This window comes from Hipposideros armiger, unplaced genomic scaffold (assembly GCF_001890085.2).
Source record: "Hipposideros armiger isolate ML-2016 unplaced genomic scaffold, ASM189008v1 scaffold_762, whole genome shotgun sequence".
Lineage (NCBI taxonomy): Eukaryota > Metazoa > Chordata > Mammalia > Chiroptera > Hipposideridae > Hipposideros > Hipposideros armiger.
The window spans coordinates 548,034-569,900 of NW_017732112.1; the positions used below are offsets into that span (position 1 = coordinate 548,034).

General features: G+C 46.7%; 1 protein-coding gene across 1 annotated transcript in view; it reads left to right on the plus strand.

Moving 5' to 3' along the window:
* The first annotated feature begins 15,994 nt into the window (after positions 1-15,994).
* The window catches only part of ZP4 (zona pellucida glycoprotein 4), a 6,962-nt gene continuing 1,089 nt past the window's right edge, over positions 15,995-21,867 (plus strand). Inside the window, exons 1-10 of the mRNA XM_019628229.1 lie at positions 15,995-16,172; positions 16,461-16,582; positions 16,662-16,764; positions 17,718-17,867; positions 18,599-18,786; positions 19,294-19,391; positions 20,269-20,399; positions 20,585-20,774; positions 20,848-20,995; positions 21,302-21,380. Coding sequence (XP_019483774.1) covers positions 15,995-16,172; positions 16,461-16,582; positions 16,662-16,764; positions 17,718-17,867; positions 18,599-18,786; positions 19,294-19,391; positions 20,269-20,399; positions 20,585-20,774; positions 20,848-20,995; positions 21,302-21,380 — 1,387 coding nt within the window. The remainder of the gene's footprint in view (positions 16,173-16,460; positions 16,583-16,661; positions 16,765-17,717; positions 17,868-18,598; positions 18,787-19,293; positions 19,392-20,268; positions 20,400-20,584; positions 20,775-20,847; positions 20,996-21,301; positions 21,381-21,867) is intronic.

A 21,867-nucleotide genomic window follows, 5' to 3' on the forward strand; every position in this document is an offset into this window, starting at 1 on the left:
TGACTAGATTATTTGGCATTTTAAATAATCATAGGTTTATAGTTGTGTTGTCTTTCCTTGGTCCAGCACACAGCTCTCGTTTATTGAAGTTAAATCCTTGGACAGGAAAGTAACCTCAGTGTGTCCACTGAAGGAAGGTCTCTGTACTCTGACCCCACTACCTTTCTGCCCCTCCCCATAGTCTAGCTTCATAGACATACCTCCTGGACTCCATTCTGGGCAGTTCTCTCTGTTACCCATTCTCACTCTTCTTCTCTTCTCTCTCTCTCTCCCCTTTGGGCCCTCTTCCTACACTAATCAAAACCCTATCATATCCAACTTAAAAAACAAAATCTAAGACCCTTCCTTATTCCCTCCACCATTACGTATTGGTATTTTCCTTGTGCTCAAACCGGATACATATGGCAAATCTAACATGTTGAGGATTTACTATGTCACAGGCCTTGATGCTACAGAGATCACCTCATTTAATCCTCCCAATATCCCACATAATGAAGGTTTCGTTAACCCCAATTTTACAGAGGAAAACAAGATGCAGAAATGCCAGGAAGATGCCTGTCATACAAGGTGCAACTGGGGTTCAAACCCAGGCAGAATGACTCCAGAACCAGCACTGGGTGTTTGATCCCACTGGCCAGAATTCTACGTGCATTAAGGTTACTACTTTCTGGGCCTGCTCGACTCATTTAACGGTGAATCTGGGAGCAGGGGATGGGGATGGGGGTGGGAAAAGCACCCTCTTACTATACCCTGTACCTTGACAGTCCCTGGCTCAGTGCCTGGGATATAATGGTGCTCAAACCGCATTTGTGGAATTACATTATAATGGTGTTCCTATGGGAAAGTACAACCAGCTTTAGGATAATGTTTCACGATATGTGTCCAGAAATGTCTTTTGGCAAAAACACTAGACAGTGACGATGTGCTCTTCACCTGCTCTGGAATATCTAGAATGATCTGCCATGTTCATCTCTCCCCCTCTTCTTCCTCAGTGCTCACGTGGAAAGAGTCTAGAGTCTATCGGTCTGTCTGATTGTCAGATAAAAAGATTAAAAGGTCATTATAATAATTAGTATCATCATGATAAATATCAGTATTCTAAGTGTTTTATACATAGTTGGATACATACGTACAACAAACCTCTGTTGTGCGATTATCTCCATTGTAAAGGTGAGAAAACAGGCTCGGAGAAGCTAAGTAACCTGTGTGAAGTCACAGGGTTTGTGGAAGGAGATGTCTCACCACGTGGCCCACAGCCCTGCCGCTGGAACAGGATTTAGTGCCTGTGTCAGGACGTGGGGGAGCGGGTGCAGCACATGCCGTCGCTCTGCTCCCTGAAACGTCCTCAGGGCCTGAGGGAAAGTCCCCAGCGCTGCTCAGCCCCAGCCAACAGCTTTCTGTATAAACCACCATTGCTCATGTGTAAACACAGAATAATATTTTGTTTTCTTAGTGTTTTTTTGTTCCCCTTTTTTGTGACTAGCCTTGACGTGTCCCCGAAATTGCTAGCAGTACAATGATCAGACCAGAACTGGCTCACAATGGCTTTTTGTCCGCTGTTAACATAGCGTGCAGTCTCCCTGCTGGTCTCACCAGGGCCAATGGGTTCAGCAGGCCGCCTTCGGGGCTGGGTGTGCTTCTGAGACGAAAAAAGTAGTTCATTGTGGAGTATTTGTGTCGTGCTGTTGTTTTGTCTCCTCTTGTGTTACCAGGGCAGTAAAATTTAGATTTAATAATGGTGGTAACAAACATCTCTAAGTAATTTCAGAGTTCATTGGCAATTCCCCTTCACACTGAGAGAATTGTAAGGTGCCGATGTCAGTAAAAACATAATGTCTTGGTGCTGTTTTGGGGTCAAAGTGCCTCACTTGTTTTTATTTTTTCATCCCACTTGTCTTCCTTGTCTGTCTGCTCAGAATTGCGTGGACTCATCCTCCCTTAAAAAGATCACTTGCCAACATTCCCCAACACACTGGAAAACAATCAGGGAGACAGTCTCTCAGTAAGGACTGTTTTCTAGGTCTTTCCCCCAGACTTGAAATCACAGACTCCACTGATATGGAAGGAAAGCATTTTTGCAAAGAAGAACATCTTAAGTAATTCTAACACAGAGCTCTTAGAGGGGAGATATTCAAAGGCAGTTCATTTGCAATGGAAATTCTCTAATCTTTCCATTAATTTCTTTAATAAATAGTCTGGCACTTTTGCTGCTTAATAAATGTGGGAAATTCTGTCCATTCTAAACTTCCCTAATTAATTTTAACTAATGTTTATGTAAATTTCAAAATCTTATTTAAGCAATTAAGCATGCTTCTTAAATGAAGGGGGGAAAAGCCCAGAGAGTGGCCTATTGTTGTCAGTTTCTCTGTGTTTTTTTTTTTTAGGATTCTGCACAGGAACGTTGTTTGTGTTTTTGGCCCAGTTTCCATTTCCTTGGTAACAAGGATCCTGCAAATAGAGGATTGTGACTTCATTAAGGTCCAAGGACCGCAAGGAGGCTGGCTCAGGCCTCTGAGAGCCCACCGCACTGAGAAAAACACAAGAAGTAACTGGCCAAGGAAATTGTGTTTACTGTTTATGTCCTGTCCCCTTGAATTGTCAATGTTTCACTTTACTTTCGAATCCAAATATTGTACAGAATCATCTCTGACTAAAAGCCAATGGAACTCAACACACAGGCAAGTGTGAAATGCAACAGGAGCCTGGGAACCAGAAAGAGCTGCAATTCCTTTATTTTTAACCCTGAGCTTGGGTGGGGCTGTCTGCCTCCAAGGCTCAGGAAAGGCCAGTGGTGAAGCCCCTGTTTGGGCCCAGCTCCGCTCACGTCCCTCAGGCTCCTGCTCTCTAGGCCCGGAAGCACGTTCCTCCACCCCTGCTTTCAGTCAACACCCACAGGGCCTGGTGCCACCAGAGAGAACCCACAGGGCTAACTGAGCAAAGGTATGTGGGCGAAGCCTTTAACAGCTTCACACTGACATTTGGAAGCTAGGTGTGAACCCTGGAACCCAAAGCCACCAATAATGTGGGATGTCAAAGACGGAATTTCCCCCAATGTGTTAATCATAATAACTAACATGTTATTATGTTAACTAATAACTAACTAATGTTAACTAATAACATAATAACATAATGTTATTATGTTAACTAATAACTAATAACATAATAACTAACATGTTAATATATATATATATATATACATATATATATATATATATATATATATATATAATGTTTTTTGGGTTTTTTTCCTATGCAAAATGAAACATGCCCAGGAAGCATTTAGTGGTAATGGTAATGGCAGTAGTTGCATTCCCGTTTTAACATAGAAGGAGACTAAAGTTTTCTTAGGGAAAGTGCAAGAGCTTTCTCAAGGTCATGGGACTAATACGCTGGCAGTTCAGGCCCAAGTCAGCGACATCAAATCAGTGCTGTCCCCTTTTCCTCACCAATGAGGCCCCCTGAGTGCCTGGTGCCTCTCAGTCCTCACCCTGTGTGCTCAGTACCCCTCAGATCTCACCCTGGGTGCCCGGTGCCTCTCAGTCCTCACCCTGTGTGCTCAGTACCTCTCAGATCTCACCCTGCATGCCCAGTGCCTCTCAGTCCTCACCCTGGGTGCCCGGTGCCTCTCAGATCTCACCCTATGTGCACGGTGCCTCTCAGACCGCACTCTATTTGTGGAGTTCTAGGCTGTGCACGTAACACAGAACTTTCAGTCTCAGCAGCTCTGTAGAGCCAGCGCATGACGTGATTGGGTCTCTAACCTGGGAGCACAGAGCCTCCCCTCACCTACACTGCATTCACCCTTCCCAGGGTCCAACCCACAGAAAGAGCAATTTCTCTGCTATTTAACTGATGTTCCTCAAATCTCTTACTCTGTACATTTTTCACTGAATTTCTTAAAGGAGATGGATTCTTAATGCTTTAAAATATTTCATTCTAAACTTGTGTTCAATTCCTATTATTCTTTAACATCGCAGTATGAAGAGCGGTATGAAAAATAAAACAATTACAATCTCTCCCAACCAGTGGAGAGAATGGCAGGGCCAAATGCAAAGGTCTGGAGAAAAGCATCCCCCATTTAATGGGGTCCCCGTAGGTAAGGGTCAACTAAACAAGAATTCATAGTCAAAGATCACTAAACCTGCAAGGAGACAAATCTGGTGGTGAAACAACTGATAATAAATTTAGAGCCTCTATAACCACAGTTAACAAAATGATTGGGTACAGAACAGAAAATAACAATGTATGAAATATTTGAAAACAAAATAAAAATGGAAATCTGAGCAAGCAAAAAGAGGCTATCAAAAACGAGCAAGCAGATACAGAAAAGAACTAAATATAACTATTAAAAATGAAAAATATAATCTTCGATGTTAAAATCTCAGGGAATGGGCTAAAAAAGTATGCTAGCCACAGCCAAAGAAAAAATTGGGAATTACTAGTAGTGAATGGGAAGATTGATCTGAGAAGATCTGGGAGGCAGAAGATAAAAAGTACAAAAGTACAGATAAGTAACCACTGATGGAACGTATGAATGGAACACAGGATTGGACAAGCTGATCAATCTGAAGAAGAAAAGTGGTGACCGAGGAGGGATGGTGATGGCTATGTGTTGGGCTAGTGCAGTGGGTCTCAACCTTCCTAATGCCGCGACCCTTTAATACAGTTCCTCATGTTGTGGTGACCCCCAACCATAGAATTATTTTCGTTGCTACTCTATAACTGTCATTTTGCTACTGTTATGAATCGTAATGTAAATATCTGATATGCAGGATGCATTTTCATTGTTACAAATTGAACATAATTAAAGCATAGTGATTAATCACAAAAACAATATGTAATTATATATTGTGAAATATTTATTTCTAATTACAAATAAATGAAATTTTGTCTTGAAGCCGGGTACTCGTATGTGGGCATATCTGCATGTGGGTGGATCCGCCTGGAGACGGATAGAGGAGCTGTGTCTCGGTTCCTAAGACCATCGAAAATATGTGTTTTCTGATGGTCTTAGGCAACCCCTGTGAAAGGGTCGTTCAACCCCCAAAGGGGTCATGACCCACAGGTTGAGAACCGCTGGGCTAGTGGGAAGCTGTATATGGAGCTAGTGCCTCAGCCAGCCAGCCAGGGAAGGTTTCAGAAAAAGGTGAAAAATAAGGAAAACCGTAAGGTGAGGAAGAGGATTGGCCAGCTTCTGACAAAAGAGAATAAAGGAAATTTCCTTATCTCCTTGTGATGGCACAGAGCCCTGAATCTCCCGAGTTTCTCTCACTAGATGATTTGCTTATGGGATTGTTGAACTAACATAATGTTCCCCTTTGTGTCTTCTCACATGATCAAGACTTGATGAGCTGTCTGTTCCAATAAGCCATCTAATGGTTATTCTAGCTTCTTACAGGCAAAATACGAGTTCATCTTTTGTCTCCCTAGGCCCCATGACAATGCCCAGATTTTGGTGTGTCCTCAATAAATGCTTACTTGATAAGTCTTAGCCACCATAGGTAGCTAAAACTCCTGCATTCTGACCGGGTACTCACGCTTAAATATATATCACAGAGTCACTTATTTTCAGCATCTTTCTAACACCATCTTATTTGATGTGGTCCAAATTACAAAGATGTTTATTTGTTGCTCCTCAGTAAGAAGAGCCCTCGGTGGCACGATTAACACAAGTTCACATACACATATGACGGACAGCTCCTAATAAAAGCCTCTAAACCAGCGGTTCTCAACCTTCCTAATGCCGCGACCCCTTAATCCAGTTCCTCATGTTGTGTGACCCCCAACCATAAAATTATTTTCGTTGCTACTCTATAACTGTAATTTTGCTACTGTTATGAATCGTAATGTAAATATCTTTTTGTTTTCCAATGGTCTTAGGCGACCCCTGTGAAAGGGTCATTCAACCCCCAAAGGGGTCGCGACCCACAGGCTGAGAACCGCTCCTCTATAAGAAGACGTCAGGGGTTGGAGAAAAGAATTGGCTCACAGACCTCAGCAAAGTAGCTGAAAAGCCTGTATGGAATGGTTTTATTGGCCAAAAAGCTAGTCTGTATTGACATGAGCTTGGTCAAAGTTAACACACAAATTTTCAGTCCCCGATTTAACTTCAGGGATTTTGCATTAAGACAAATAGGCAATAGTAGCTTTAAAGTTTAAATAAATATATTCTGCATGAATGGCAAATTGTTAAATGAGGAGAAAAAAAATTCTGATGTAATTCCTGCTTAATTTAATTCAGAGTCCAAGAAAAATGAACCTTTCTGAGATTCATTATTCTTATTCAGTGAGCAGCCCAACTTTTACTTCTCCCTCCGAGATTGGTCTTTTCTAATTACTTTTCTTTGCAATTTTAAGAGACACAGTTTGAAGAAAAAACTCAAAATGGGTTATATTTTGTTCATTAACATTGGTCATTCATATTCTTAACATCACATGTGCCATTGTAAAGTTAATTCCACTTCAGTGGTTTCAGAAAAGTTTTTGAAAGCAACAAAGTTGCAAGACAAGTAATGACAAGTGTTGGAGAGGTTGTGGAGAAAAAGGAATCCTCATACACTGCTGGTGGGAATGTAAATTGGTGCAGCCACTATGGAGTGTCAGTGTAGAAAAAGGTACAAATGTAATTTGTAAAAGAACATCCCACTGCATCTATAGAGATACATAAAAATAACCTAAAATCAATCACACCAAATCCACCTCTCACCGTCCACCAACACACTTGATGTGGATCCCTTAAGCCCTTAAGTCAGGCAAAGCTTTGCTTTCATGACCTTTATTTTGCTAGGTAACTCACAGTGGTAAAATCACCCATTTCGACTAATAGCTAAAATTAGAAATAATGCTGAACAGACCCAGGTAATATGTCCTGACTCATACAGTTCACTGAAAACTGTTCATTTTTAAAATAATATTTTATTTCATTGAGATAAGCATGGTATCTTATGCCTAAACAATTCATAACCATCTAAATATGACTTTTTTCTAATAGAGCTTGACTTAGTCAGAATTTTCATCATGAGCAAAACTAGCAGGAAGATTTTTCAATTCATACCTCACAAGCCGCATGTATCAAGCTAACATGTATCAGAGTGAGTCAAAATGATTCACAAAATCAGCTCAAGTCTCGCAAGTCCTAACTAAGTCATTGGATTTTAGTAAAGGCTATCAAGGATGCCTTCATTTTCCAGCGGAGGAAACTGAAACCCAGGGAGGCACATGACAAGTCCTACAGCTAGCTTGTGGTCCCTTCAGCCGCACATTAGTTGACATTAGTTGACAACTCTTAGGTGCCAGCCCTGGGGTGGGCGGTCCAAGAATGAATCCCTGTGCATGGAACAGTCTGCTGGAACCAGGGCCCAGGCCCCCTCACTCCCAGGCCAGTCCTTTCAGACCCTGGAATACAGGCTGCTGGAATGGCCTCTGCTCCCCCAGGGACAGTGATGTGAATGCCACATACTGCCTAAATTTTACTCACATTCTAGGGGTCACTTACATTCCTAATAACCTCTGTTTGAAAATAAAGATTTGGGAAATTAATTATTTCCAAAGTCACACAAATAACTTTGCAGCCAACGGTACTATCCAATTCCCACATGCCTTTGCTTTTTTCTTCATTTCAAGCCACTGCTAAATTATCTATGCCCTGGAGCATGAAAATCATTGTCCTCTTGGTGTTTCCTTATTTATTTATTTATTTTTTATTTTTACAAGTGATTGATGGTTTCCCATACAGAGACAAAACAAGATGCCTTGGCAAACAGGAATCCAAGTTTTGAAGCTGCACAGAGGAAGCTGCAGAAGCACACACCACCAGAGGAAATCACTACAAGAAGCTTCCATGGAAAAGTCCCAAGGCCAGGACTCAGGAGAGGCCGGTTCTGCTTCTAGGTCTGCCATTCGAGTGTAAATGTCTCCAGATCTAAGTTACCTGTTCCTGTGCTGAGGCTCCCAGGGGCTGGCACAAGAGAGGAGCTAAAGCTATGTCAGCTACTAAATTCATCGCCCAGCAGAGGTCTCTTCTCCACTGTCGCCCACCTATAGCCTGTTGATTCCCTATTCTAAGTGTTTACTCATCTCTTTAGTCATTTCGTTTCATTAGTCATTCTTTCATGCATGTAGGCTAACCTCCTTCCTGAGCATCTATCTTATCTCCCCAACCATCCTCAGCTGGGACTCAGATCCCACCTCTGACCAGTGTCATTCTGGTGCCACAGGCCCTGCCCTGCTCTGGAGTCCTAGCCCTTTCCTCTGGCATCACACCGTTTTGACTCCATTATATAATGTCTCATATTAGTGTGGTGGGATTTTTTGCATTATGTGTTCATTGCTTCCCTGTGTTTGCCTTGGCTCCCATCTACGTCTTGAACCCCTTCTCTAAATAAACCCAAATCCTAGTTTCTCATCCCGATTTTCAACTACTCTGTGCAAGACCAATGATCTCCCATTTTCTTGTATAGAAATAAGAGATACTTAAAATTTCTTCCAGCTCTAATAGTCTGTAAGTCTAAGAGTTTATTCATTGTGTAAAATTCAGATTTGTTCTTTGGAGTTTTATTATTACCCCTTCCAATTTCAAGAAAAATTATAGCCCGTATTAGATTCTCAGTCAGGGAGGGAGTGTAAGGAGGTCAGTGTCCATCATCACGTCCCCGGAGACTCTGAAGAAGGGGCCAGAAGTCCACGGGTTAAAAGGAGGTGCCTTTGGGGCTGCCCCTCAGCAACTAATGTCTTTGCTATTAAGCTATGAGCATCAGCCTTTTTTTTCCCTTAACACATGGGAGAGAATGATATAAACACAGCTCAGTATTTATTGGAAGCAAAAGGCTTCCTAAAAATCCATCTTCAAGGCTTATAATTTTCAACCAATGAGAAGCAATTCTTTTACCTCCAAAGGGCATTGGTCTTCTGCCTTTTTAAATAAAGGGAGAGGCACAACCTGTCACACGACAAGCTGACAGCCTGACCCAATTTAAGAAGAAAAATGAAATGATCCACAGTTTCAGTTTGCAGTTTGGAAGGAGAGGGTGAGATCTGATAATCCTGGCATGCTCCTCATTTTCTGCTTGAGGAAAAAATAAAGGGTATTTATGAGAACTGTCCTCTGTTATTAAAGTGAGATGATTGCTTTGGCCCTTCTGAAACGTTTCATGATTTTAATTTTTCACTAATGACATTTCTAATGCACTTTGTGATAAATCCCTGACAGCTTCCCGCTCTCATGGTGTTGGTGAATGGGGCTGTATTGGGCTTGACCCCAGTCCCTCACAAAGACTGGAGCCATTCATCACCCAGCTCCCAGCGCCGTGGCCAATTTGCATCTCCCATCACAAGCTGTTACCTCAATGTATCCTTGCAACCCTGTCCATCAGTTCTGGAGAGTTTTGTGTATGAGTCTGACTTTGCCAGTGCCCCTGGGCAGTCTGGGGGTGGAAAGTGGGTGTATGCTATTCATCAGATGAGGCCACACCGTCAGCCTCCAGGAGACTCCCAGTGGCAGCCCCACGTGGCCTTGGAACCTGTGGCTCCCTCATCAGAGACATCAACCTAAAAGCTGGTGGTTGGTAGGCTCCTGGTGAATTTGGAGAAAACCTGCTTTAAAGTTTTTCAACGTAAGGTAATTCAGATGGCTCTGTGAAACTAGGACTTTAGAGTTTAGAAAACAAGCAACCTCGAATAGATTCTCTATTCTGATTCTAACCTATCACTTATCTACCACACAGAGAAAGAAAGGGAAAGGAGGAGAGTGAAGGTGGATGGAGGAGACTGTTAAAGGGTTTTTCTAGAATACTCAGCACCAGTCAGAAAGGACAGCCCCAGATCTCACACACTGATGAAACCCCAGCTGCTGGTTCTTCTTAAGGGAAATGTGTAGAAGCATTTGGAATTATTGGGTTGTTGGAAAAGCCATGACGTAGTTTTTCTATGTTTTTCATTGCAAAAATGAGTTATGACTTTTCCAACAACCCAATAGTTCATCCATGATTTTATAGTTTCATTCATTCATCATTCATTCATTCATTCATTCATTCACATCCATTGCCAGACACTGGGCAAGGCTTAGGGAACACATGTGTGACTAATTATTGCTCAGAGACTATCTTATCTATAAGCTCTACGAGACCAATTTTTCCCTATTTACCACTCTATCCCCACGCCAGGCAGAATTCATGGCAGAGAATGTATCCAATGGAACAGAGACCAGGATGGAGAGAGAGGAGCAGAACACGAGGCAGGAGAGAGCTGCGTTCCATCCCCAGCATCTAGGAAAACATCTGACCACAGCAGATGTCACTTGTTGTTTATACACATAGTGGAATTAACACGATTTAATCCCAAAGCCTTGACTACACTGCGTGACCGGAGTTATCTGTGTTCAGCCTGGATAAAAACATCTTAACACAAAGACTTCATGCATCTGTTGATATTTGCTCAGAGGGAAACAAACACAGTTAGCAGCTACTCCTCTTCATGGCGTAGTTTTGCACGTGCACAAATATGCTTTGGCAGGTTCTTTAACTAGCCCCACCTCTACGGAAGGTTGTAACGAAGGTAAAGAAAACTGTGTGATGGAATGCACAGGAGGACTGCTAGTCACCATTGTTAAGACAGGGCAGAAAGAGGCGAGGTGGGGTGGTCTGCGCTGGCGTTTTTAAATGCCGTTGAAGCTGCATTCCCAGAACGTTATCCGCCCATTGCACAAATATTTATTGAGGCCTTGCTCTGCTTAAGGCGCTGAGCTGGAAGGGCCCAGGCAGAGGAAGTAACAATCAGATGCACTGACCAGGGCTGCGAGAAAGGAACTCTGAAGTGCTCAGGGCCACAGCCCCCAGCCCGCCCTGGGTGGCCAGCCGCCAGAGGAGGATTTCCAGAGGCGGCTGTGCCTCAGCCAGATTTTTTTTAAAGAATACAATGAAATAAGTAAAATTAAGCCAAGCAGGGGCAAACAAGCAGAGCAACATGGTGAGTGCCCCAGAGAGCTAGCAGCCCAGGCCACAGCACCGGTGGGGACGGGGGGCAGGTTGGGGGAGGAGGTCAGGGTCTGGGAAACCTCAGAAGGGTCCACATGACCAGCCACTGGGAGGAAAGGGGCCACGCTGGACACAGGCAGGGACACTCAGGGAGGACTTGGGTGCTGTGCTAAGGAGACTGCATCCTCCCCTGAAGGTAACAGGAGGCTCCACTCACATGCTGATGCAAATGCACAGGCTGGTGCAAATACAAAGCAGGCGCTGCCAAGCCGACTCTCTCACAGTATGGATGCCAACCATTCCAATAACCAGAGTCCACTCACCTCATAAATGCTGTCTGAGAGCAGGAGTAAGCAGCATGGGGGCACAAAGGTGAAACGGCACAACCTTCAGGACTTTCCAATCCAGGAGGGGAAAGCTGAGAACTACACAAGCGGGACAGAGACAGAACATTGGAAAACAAAACGGAGAAGAAATTCCTCCAGCTGGGGCATCAGGACGGGCTTCCTGGAGAAGAGGACCCTGAACGTTCTGCCCTAAAACAGCAGTTTTCAAGCTTGAGCGTGTGTTGGCATCACCTGGAAGACTGCTAAGCAGAGCCTGCGGGGCCCACGCTGAGTTTCTGATTCACTGGGTCAGGACTGAGGTGCCAAAATTGACATCTCTATTAAGTCCCCAGGTGACACAGATACTGCTGGTCCAGGGACCAGACTTGGAGGAATTTTGCCCTTAGGGAGGTTAGGCCCTGGTCAAGTAGAGATGAGGTGGCAGGCGGCCCACGACGAGAAAACCGCGAACGTGAAGGTACGTGTTAGAAAACCAAGGCTACGTCCTGGTTACAATCAACACCTGAGGCAGCCTCAGACACCAGCTTGCTAAATTATCACCCAACCAACAACTCCAGGGAGCTGAGTGCAATCGTGCTAGAACCATAGGGAGCCTGGCTCCCATGTGGCCTGCACCTTTCCTCCTAAACTTTCCATCACGCCACTGTCCTAGCTCCCCAGGTCTGCCCAGCTCCCTACACCAGAACAGCCACGAGGACTGCCCAGCCTGCCACTGGGTGCATGACTTATCCCTTCCCTCTAATGCAGTGGTTCTCAACCTTCCTAATGCCGCGACCCCTTAATACAGTTCCTCATGTTGTGGTGACCCCCAACCATAAAATTATTTTCGTTGCTACTCTATAACTGTCATGTTGCTACTGTTATGAATCGTAATGTAAATATCTTTTTGTTTTCTGATGGTCTTAGGCGACCCCTGTGAAAGGGCCATCCGACCCCCAAAGGGGTCGCCACCCACAGGTTGAGAGCCGCTGCTCTAAACAAAAAGGAATTTAAAAATCCCTTTGGTTGAGCCAAAGCAAGGTGGAAATTTTCAAAAGGAATTTTAAGAAGGAAATGAAATTATAAAAGTAAAGAAACAGAGGTATTCACAGATATAGTCCTCATTCCCTCTAAAAATAAAATTAAAAGGCCCAAACATGCGTTAGCTTGGCTGACACAGCTTTACACTGGTGTACAAGGTGTTTGGAGTTCTAGTGTTTCCCTTTGCTACTTCGACATAACGAAGGTATGTCAGAATGTGACCTTATTTGGAAACAGGGTCTTTATATCAGTAATTAAGTTAAAGTGAGGCCGTTAATGTGGGCCCTGATGCAAGGTGGCAGGTGTCCCACCCTTAAGTACATGCGCATAATTGAGGAGGGGATGTGAATTTCAATACAGACACCCGATGGATGGGCCAGAAAAGTCTTATCAAGCTTATTGGTAAATCCCCACCCAAAAGTCCACACTTTTAGCTCTTTTCTTTCTTTAGCAACTTACTCTCCTACATCTTTCGTAAAATCTCCACCTGACATTCCTCTCAAACTCTAAACAGCTGTTCAGCTGGGTGTGCCCCCCCCACCCCCAAGAGAGGGGAAGGACAATCCCCTGCTCATGGCAAAGGAAGGGGTGGAACCCAAGGGGTGACAAAATCTGAGCATCGTGGGTGCTGGGCAACCAGGGGGGTGGGCACTGGGGAGATGGGTCCGTGGCCCAGGGCAGGTGAGAGGGTTGAAAGAAGAGACCCGGTGATGGACTCACCACCTCACGGCTGACTCAGCTCCCTCCCCCAGCCTGGCTTATTGAAAAGGGAAAGCATGTAAGTTTTTACAGTAAATTAAGCGACATCTTCCCTTGGAAGAGAAGTGTCCTGATTTCCATCACATGTCGAGAACTGCTGGGCACGCCGCAACGCTCCTGAATCACTGATTAGCATGCACCAGGGTCTCATCACCCCTCCATCGTGGGGTAATTTTGATTATCGCCTCTTCACATGTGAAGAGGTTTCCCGGGGCTTTGTTTCCCGGACGCCTCCCCCTCCAGTCAGAAGGACACACTCCAGTCACAGCAAGGGGGCCAGTGTAGATGTCACATCCCGAGGAACATGTATCCAATGCTAGGAAGTGTCCCAACAACCCTGGTGCTGTCAAAATGCCATCACCTTCTAGAGAAACCGCTGGGCATAGCTACATTCAAATGAAAGGGGTATTAGCAAACTTGCGTAGCTGTACCCTTGTCTCCAGTTGAAACTGAAACATTCAAATGTGACTGAGAAAAGTATCTGCAGACCCTTATTCCTGAGACAACAGGGGGTCGGATGTTGCTGTGATTACCCCCCAGGGTCCCTCCAGGTGCATCTCACATTATCATTCCATTGACCTCAGGGGATTCAGCACAGGTGGGGGCCTGAAAGCACCCGCTCGCAGCCCTGCGGGCCTTATCTTTGGATGCATCCTTGACCCCCTGGAGCGTCAGGGTGACAGGGTGACAGTGCGAGGCTGGGTGGACTTCCAGACACCACAACACAGACCAGAATTATGTTCACTTCCTGACTGCAAACACATAACCTCAGGAGGCTGCAGCCCCACCGGTGCAGGATGTTCCGCAGACTCCCCGCCCATCAAAGATCCCACCTGCCTCCTATTTGCCTCTCATCTTACCTTGCCTCCGTATAAACGGCTCTGATTGCTGTTAGTGACAGTTTCACGAGGAATGATGCAGGAAGCTTTGTGATGAGCATGGCACATACATTATTTCATCTCAAACAACCTGTTAGTTGTAGGAATACCTCCTGTGTGAGGTAGGTGTTCTCACCCCACTTAATGGATGTAAAAACTGTAAGTCACTGACGAGTCAGAGCTCATAAGTGATGACTCAGAGATTGTACGCAGATTCATTCACTGCCCAAATCCATATAACCACTATGCTATGCTGCCTCCCCTCATTAGCAAAACGGGTGCCTCCCCTCGGCTTCTCACTGTTTTAGAGAGCAGCACCAGTACGTCTAAGTTGAGAGACTGGCCTTTTCGCTTCTGAGACAACTCGCACAAGTCCAGTCCCCACTGTCTGTCTTATACGTGCAATCACGTGTAGTTACTCAAAGAAAAAGTACCTAAAGGTTATGAGTTTGAGCTCATCAGTAAAACAATGCATCTGTATATGTGAGGATTGGAAACCATATTTGCAAGGGGGTTAGATAGCCTGGGACGTGGCCGCTAGTGGAAGGACACCCATTGATTATTCAGAACACAGCACACACATCTAAGGCATTCAGGACGCAGTGACGCATAGCACAGGCCCTGCCCCCCAGTGCTTCTAGCAGGGTCACAGAATCAGTAAGCGGCCTTTACAATCCAGTGTGGCCAGTGCTGTGGACGAGCGAATGGCATGTGACGGGCCAGTGGCCAAACGCAATCCACGTGGAGCATGTCAGGAAGCCACGTCTCATCTGCGAGGGCAGAGTCCAGCATTCCCTCAGCATTGTCACCATGTCATTAATGGGTCATCTACTTTCCCAGGGGAGACCCATGCTCGTGTGTTCTCTTTTACTAGTTGAGAGAATTCATGATGCCTGGTTGTAATTCTCAGGGCCTTGGCTAAGACTTTAGTCAACTTGGGAAAAGTTTTCATATGATGAATATTAGGCTAAATCCACTCAGAAGACCATTTGGGGACATTGGCAGAAGTCCATGCTCTTACCCCACAGGGAGGAGTGTATCATCCGTGCCTACCTCTCTCAGGACGCTGCAGCAACCTGGGTTGACACTGACCTAAACTAAACATGGCCAGAGCACGTACGCCGTAGCTTATAGGGAGAACAAAAGTGTGGGAAGCCAGTAAACGAGAAACTCCTATGTATTTATGAAAACATAACTGAAGCACATGTAAGTAGTAAGAGATTTTAAAATATCCACAACAGGCAGAATTAGTTTAGGAAATTCATGTCAAAAGCCACCTGTTCACCTCGATCCTGTAATAGGACAATGATGGCAAAGGAAAGCTTTGAAATTTGTTAAGACTCCTTTGGTGGAATTCTCTTAGGACCAGGGAAAGTTTCAGAGTCAGCCTTTCTCATGAAACGAGTTTCAACTTGTCTGGGGTTTCAAGTCAGGCTCCAATGTACCATGACTTCTCATGAACGCTTAGGACCTGCGGGGAGGGTGACAAGGGCCCCTGCAGCCCCTGACCATGTGGACAAGCACAGGCCAAACCCTGCACCAGACAGGTGACATAGAATTTCTCAGTGAAACCTCAAGCAGACTCCTGCCAGGAGTTCTTGTGCCCAAGTTACAGATGAGGAAACTGAGGCTCAGAGCCGGTAACTTACCAGATCAAGTAGTTCCTAAGCGGCAGAGCTGGGAGTTGCCCAAACATGTAACATTCCAGATGACGTTGATCTAGTAAGGGCTGTGCTACACTGAGCGCCCGTGAGGCAGCCCCTTTGACCTAAAAAGCACCACATTTTCCTGGACTCTGCAGGCCGCCTGGATTATGCTGCTTAAAGTGAGGCAGCTGCAGACTATGGCCTAAAGTGAATGAAGCTGGAGGAATTATCTTCCCCACAGGAGTCGCACCTGCAGGGGACAGCTGTGCACCTGCAACCGCTTTCCTTCTGTATATAAGGAAAGCTCCAGGACCCTGGGGCCTGGCTCGGGAAAGGTAGTGCAGGGCTCACACCGCCAGGCTCCTGGTGGCGCTATGTGGCTGCTGTGGTCCATCCTGCTCGGTATTCCCCTGTCTCTGGCTGTGACTGGCCCACATGTCCCTGAGGTGCCAGAAGGTCCTGGCAAACTCTACTGTGGGCCACAAAGCCTTCAGTTCACTATACACCCCCCCGACCAGGGGACGGAGACGCCTCCCGCACTGATAGCATGGGGTAAGTGGTGGCTCTCCTGGCTTAGCCAGGCAATAGCCTGTCTTCTCCTCCTCAGTCACCTAAAACCACCCTCCGGTTTTCTGTCCTAACCTTGTCTCCCTCCTGAAATAGCTTCTCTGTAGCAATGTCACTTGACTACTGAATCAGCTCTCCTCTGGTTCCCCTCTCTCCGTCGCTTTGGCAGCTGCCCTTGGGGTCTAATGGCACAGCTGACCGTCCTTTCCTATGGTCACTATGGTGACTGACCATTTGTATCTTTTTGCTCCTCCAAACCCCCCCCCCCTGCAGACAACCGCGGGCTGCCGCACAGGCTGCAGAATGACTCTGGCTGTGGCACCCAGGTGACGGAAGGCCCAGGCAGCTCTGTGGTGTTCGAGGTGTCCTATGGCAGCTGCTATGTCAGTGAGTGGGTGAGTAGGACCCAGCCTCATGAACACTGAGCCGCCCCGCGCCCCTGTCCAGGCTGACTCCCAGAACCTGTCTCCCCAGGACTCCCACTACATCATGCCAGTCGGTATTGAAGGAGCAGATGTCACTGGACACAAGATGGTTATGGAGACCAAACTGCTCAAGTGTCCCATGGTTCTCCCAGGTAAGGGCCGGATGGGGTGGAGTCTCCCAAAGGGTGCCCTGGGGTCTCTCCTACCTGCCCTGTGCAGTGACACCTGGCAATCATGAAGGATTGCCTTCCAACCCTCCCCTCCACGAGCGTCCTTAGGATAACTTCCACCTGAGAGGTTACTCCGTGTGGGGCGCTGAGAGGCTTCACGTGTTCCCTCGCTAACATTAACCTAATGCTGGGACCACTGCTTCTGTCCCCAGCAGTGAGCTTGTCCAAGGGTCCCTAACAGGTAGGTGCAGAGCTGGGACTCAACCAAGAATGGGCCCAGGGCCAGGAGCTCCCGGGTCCTGAGGAGGTCTGGAGGATGCTAAAGCCATCAAGGAGACTCGGCAAATGTCTCTGACAGCAGACTGTGCTGAGGATATATCCGGACCCCTCTGCGTGGGGGCTAGTTAATCACCTAACAGGAGCATTAGTAGGAAGAGTGCCTCCTACTCAGCTTCTGGAGACCTTGCCTCCTGATCTGTGAGCCCTACTCAATCATACACATTTGAACTCGTAGCTCACTCTCCTCACCTGCCATGTTAGCCCAAAGGGTAATGCTGAGGAAACACAGGATCAACCCTACCGCAGACCTGCTGAGCCAGAACCTGAATTTCAGGAAGATCCCCCAGCAACTCATGGGCACTAGGTTGAGAAACACCTCCAAGGAATAGAAAGACAAATTCTTTACTTGAAAGAAAGTAGCTCCTGACCTTGCTGGTGTTCTTTCAAAAAGTACTGATTTCAGGGCACTCTTGCAAGATGACTTCATATTTGCTTAATATCCTGAGGCTTAATCCTGACTGTGTAACAGAAACGTTTCCACTCCAATGGCCTAGATATCTATTGGAGTTTTAATGTGTTATGACAAAATGATCTTTTTTTTTTTTTTGAAGACCAAGCTTTGTTACCTAGCTTGAGTTACTCTCTCCAAAATCTAGCCCTAAATGCTCCAGGTGCTGACCTGTGTGACTCTGTCCCCGTGTGGGACAGACTGCCGTGTGCTCCTTCACCCGCCACACAAGGAGACTGCGAGGAGCTAGGTTGCTGCTACAATACTGAGGGGAATTCCTGTTACTATGGAAACACAGGTGAGTGACGGGGTCTCTGAAACCAGCTGAAGAAAAGTGTCCATTACCTGCAACTGAGCCCGGGGGAGGGCGATTCCCAACCCCCATTCCATGGCCAGAAAACAGATACTAAATATGAACAATGACCAGAGGCTGACATATACGCAGTGCATCTTAGAACCACTGGCCCCTCAGTGACAGAGCTTTCTCCAGCCTTCTGTTGTCTAGTGTGCTCATGGAAACCAAACGTAAAGCAAGTGACATTCTGTGACCTCAAGAAGCTAAATCTATGTGCAGGATACTAGCTGACTGACCAAGAAATAGCCACTCTGGTGGCTGGCAGTCTGTGTCTAGAGAGACTTACTTCAAAAAGACTACTTGGTATATGCCCCAAATCACACTGTAAGGTTTTGTAATGCAAAAGACCCTCTGTGGAGAAGCAAATGCCACACTGTGTTACAAGCTCCAGAAAGAAGTAACACAAAATAAACACTATGATCCCCATTTACAGATGAAGCCAGGGGGTTAAATACTGGGCCTGAGGTTACAAAGTAAGTGGTAGAGGCAAAATTCAAACCCAGGAGCTAAGCCAGAGCCTCAGTTAAGCTCTGGGCAGCTGACCTGGGTAGGTCCCAGCTGGGAATGGCACCTTCCCAGGGGCAGGGATCAAAAATATTGAAACCCTTAGCCTGCTGTTTAGCTGGTGCAATGACAGACGGCCGGCCTTCAGCACAGCCCCTCTGGTGTTTCAGTGACCTCGCGCTGTTCCCAGGATGGCTATTTCTCCATCGTTGTGTCCCGGAACGTGACCTTGCCCCCGCTGCTCTTGAACTCTGTGCACCTGGCCTTCAAGAATGATAGTGACTGTAACCCTGTGATGGCAACACACGCCTTTGTCCTGTTCTGGTTTCCCTTTACTTCCTGTGGTACCACACGCTGGGTGAGAATAGCTAAGCCTTCCCTCTGCTCGTAACTCTGGAGGTCAGGCAGGGATCCTGGGGACTGGGGGAGAGATGGCATCTCTTAGCCGTGAAGGATACACCTGACTGCTGCTGGGTGTGCGGGCTGGCCTCTAGGGCAGAAGAGAGCGTCATCGTGGAGAAAGCTGAACCTCCCCTGAACGTTGGCTCAGACCATCACAGCTGTGCTCCCGCAAGGGGCTAGCACTTCCACAAAGCTGGGAAGCTAGCAGGGGGCTCCCCTGAGGTGGGTGGCAGCTTTCCTGGCTGCTTCATCTAAGCACTCAAAGCCCTTTCTTTTGTCCTGAAGTAAGAGGAAGTGATAATGTGCCAGGTTACTCGATGCCACCTATGTTGCCTGGGCTCATGGAGCAGAGAATGCTACGTCATAGTAGAGTAGCACCGCTGAGTACTAGAGCAAGGCAAGTTCTGAGGGAAGCAGCTCCCAGCTAGCAAGAATGACAGGACCTCTTAACCTGCTTTCCCAGGTCACTGGAGGCCAGGCAGTATATGAAAACGAGCTGTTTGCAGCCAGGGATGTGAAAACATGGAGCCATGGTTCCATCACCCGTGACAGTATCTTCAGGTAAAGGTCTTAGTTAACCTGGCTTCCCTTCTTCCATCTAGCAGGAGTCCATAGGTAAGCCCAGAATCCACAGATTCCTAAGGAAAGAATCTGTCTGCTGCCTTCACTATCCAATCTCCCTGGCCGTTGTTTGATCAAGTCTCCCTGCATTTATGTCACCCCTCCCTGCAGTGGTGTCACCAACTTGACCCTAAGCCTCAAACTCACCTGAACTTCCATTCCACTTACCTGTGCTTCCTGTTTCTCGTTTTGTCCTTTCCCTTTCAACTTCTGTCTTCCATGCTGTGGGAAAAAGAAGCCCTTTAAAACCTCAGATCAGACAACATACTTTTGGCTATGGGGAGACAATGAGAGAGCTTTAACTTAACGGGGATGTAAACTGCAGGCCCCCTGCATGAAACAGCTCTCACTTCTCCAGCCTGATCTCATCTCACGTTCTTAATCCCACTCACTATTCTCAGCCCCACATTGTCCTAGAGTCTTCGAAGGACCTCAGGCTCTGTCATGTCTCCATACTTTGTTTTTTGTCAACTGTGCTCTCCCTCCTGAACCTCTGTTACCACTTTTCACCTTCCTTCAGATCTAATCCCCTGTAAGCTCTTCCCTGACTGCCCTCTCTATAGAAGTCATCTGTTTCTCACAGAAGTCACCTGTTTCCCACAGGGCCATGTCTATCTCTTGTGTAGTTCTTCTATCTTCAGCTCTTACTGATCCCATTTGCATACTGATCTCCCCAACTGAGAGCTCCCACGAAGCCGGAAACCATACCCATCATGCTTACAAACGTGCCTCTAACACTTAGCACTAAGGGTTCCTCAAACCGTAATGAAAGGTGACATGACCCACCCACTCAAGCAGCTAAGTCTTTTCTCTGCAGGCTCCGAGTCAGTTGCAGCTACTCAGTGAGCAGCAATGCTCTCCCAGTTAATGTTCACATTGTCACCCTTCCACCACCCCTTGCTGAGACCCAGCCTGGACCCCTCACTCTAGAACTCCACATTGCCAAAGGTAAGAGCCTCTCTGTTGGAGCATATGGCCTACACTGAGTCCTGTCACTCTTCTGGGTTTGAAGACCCTCCCTTGGTAACAAGACACCAGAGTTTGTGTGGGTGAGATTTGGTGTGGTTGAGAGTCTGTCTTGAGCAACGTGGAGGCTCCTAGGTCTCTTTCTAGCTCCTTTTGGCCTCTTGTAGATAAACACTACAGTTCCTACTACAGCGCCAGTGACTACCCAGTGGTGAAATTACTCCGGGACCCCATTTATGTGGAGGTCTCCCTCCGTCACAGAACCGACCCCGGCCTCGGGCTGCTGCTACATCAGTGTTGGGCCACGCCCAGCATGGACCCCCTGCAGCAGCCACAGTGGCCCCTGCTGGTGAAGGGGTAAGTGCCCATCTGTGTGTCTGTGTAGAGCCCCTCCAGGAAGCCATCTTGACCACCGGATGTCTTGGTTTAGGTGCCCCTACACTGGAGATAACTACCAAACCCAGCCGATCCCTGTCCAGAAAGCCTCAGGTCTGCCATTCCCTTCTCACTACCAGCGTTTCAGCATCTTTACCTTCAGCTTTGTGGACCCAGTGGCCAGTCAGGCGCTCAGGGGACCGGTATGATGCCTCCCTCTCAGCTGGGCTTGGAATCCTCAACTCAGGGTTGTTTGCACATCATAGCACCCCTCAGCCAAGGCTGACCCTTAATGTGGGCTATTGGTACTGCCACAGAAATCCTTGATACCAATGACATGAGTGGCATTGGTCAAGTAGACTCTAGTTCTTTAGTCTACTGGGATATCAGCTTGGGCTATCAGGACTTTCTGACTTTCTCCTGACTTCTTCCTGGGGAGATGAAGCGGGTTGGAAGCCTTTCTTTGTGGTGAGGTGCTACACCACCACCCCAACTCTTTTGGCTCCCAGGTGTACCTGCACTGTAGTGCCTCAGTCTGCCAGCCCGCGGGGACACCGGCCTGTACGCCGACCTGTCCTGTTTCCAGGCGTGAGTACCCAAGCTGTCTACACTTGAGGAAAGACTTGAGTGCGAGTGCTAACCCCCTCCACCCTGTGTGCAAATGGCTCAAACAGAAGATTCAGCTTATTACTGAGGCTTCTTTAAGTACTTCTATGATGTGGTAGAACAGAAAGCCAACTCGCTTCCTAGAATCCCAGACATTTTAAATACAAGCTATAAATTATCAAATAACTCTCAGCCATAACTTTTTCCACATAAATTTTCATTGACCCAGGAGTCCCACTGGTCCATAGCCTACATGTGGTCCAATTTAACAAAACACTTATATCTGTCTCTTCACAAATGTCGACTTCTACACCTCTCAAAGTCAGGGCTGGCAACATGGCCTGAAAGTCTACAGTTGGATTAGCATGCTCTCTAGTTGGTGAGGCCCAAAGCTCCTAGTGAGAGTGTGTGTGTGTGTGTGTGTGTGTGTGTGTGTGTGTGTGTGTACGTCTACCTGGTCCACTAACAT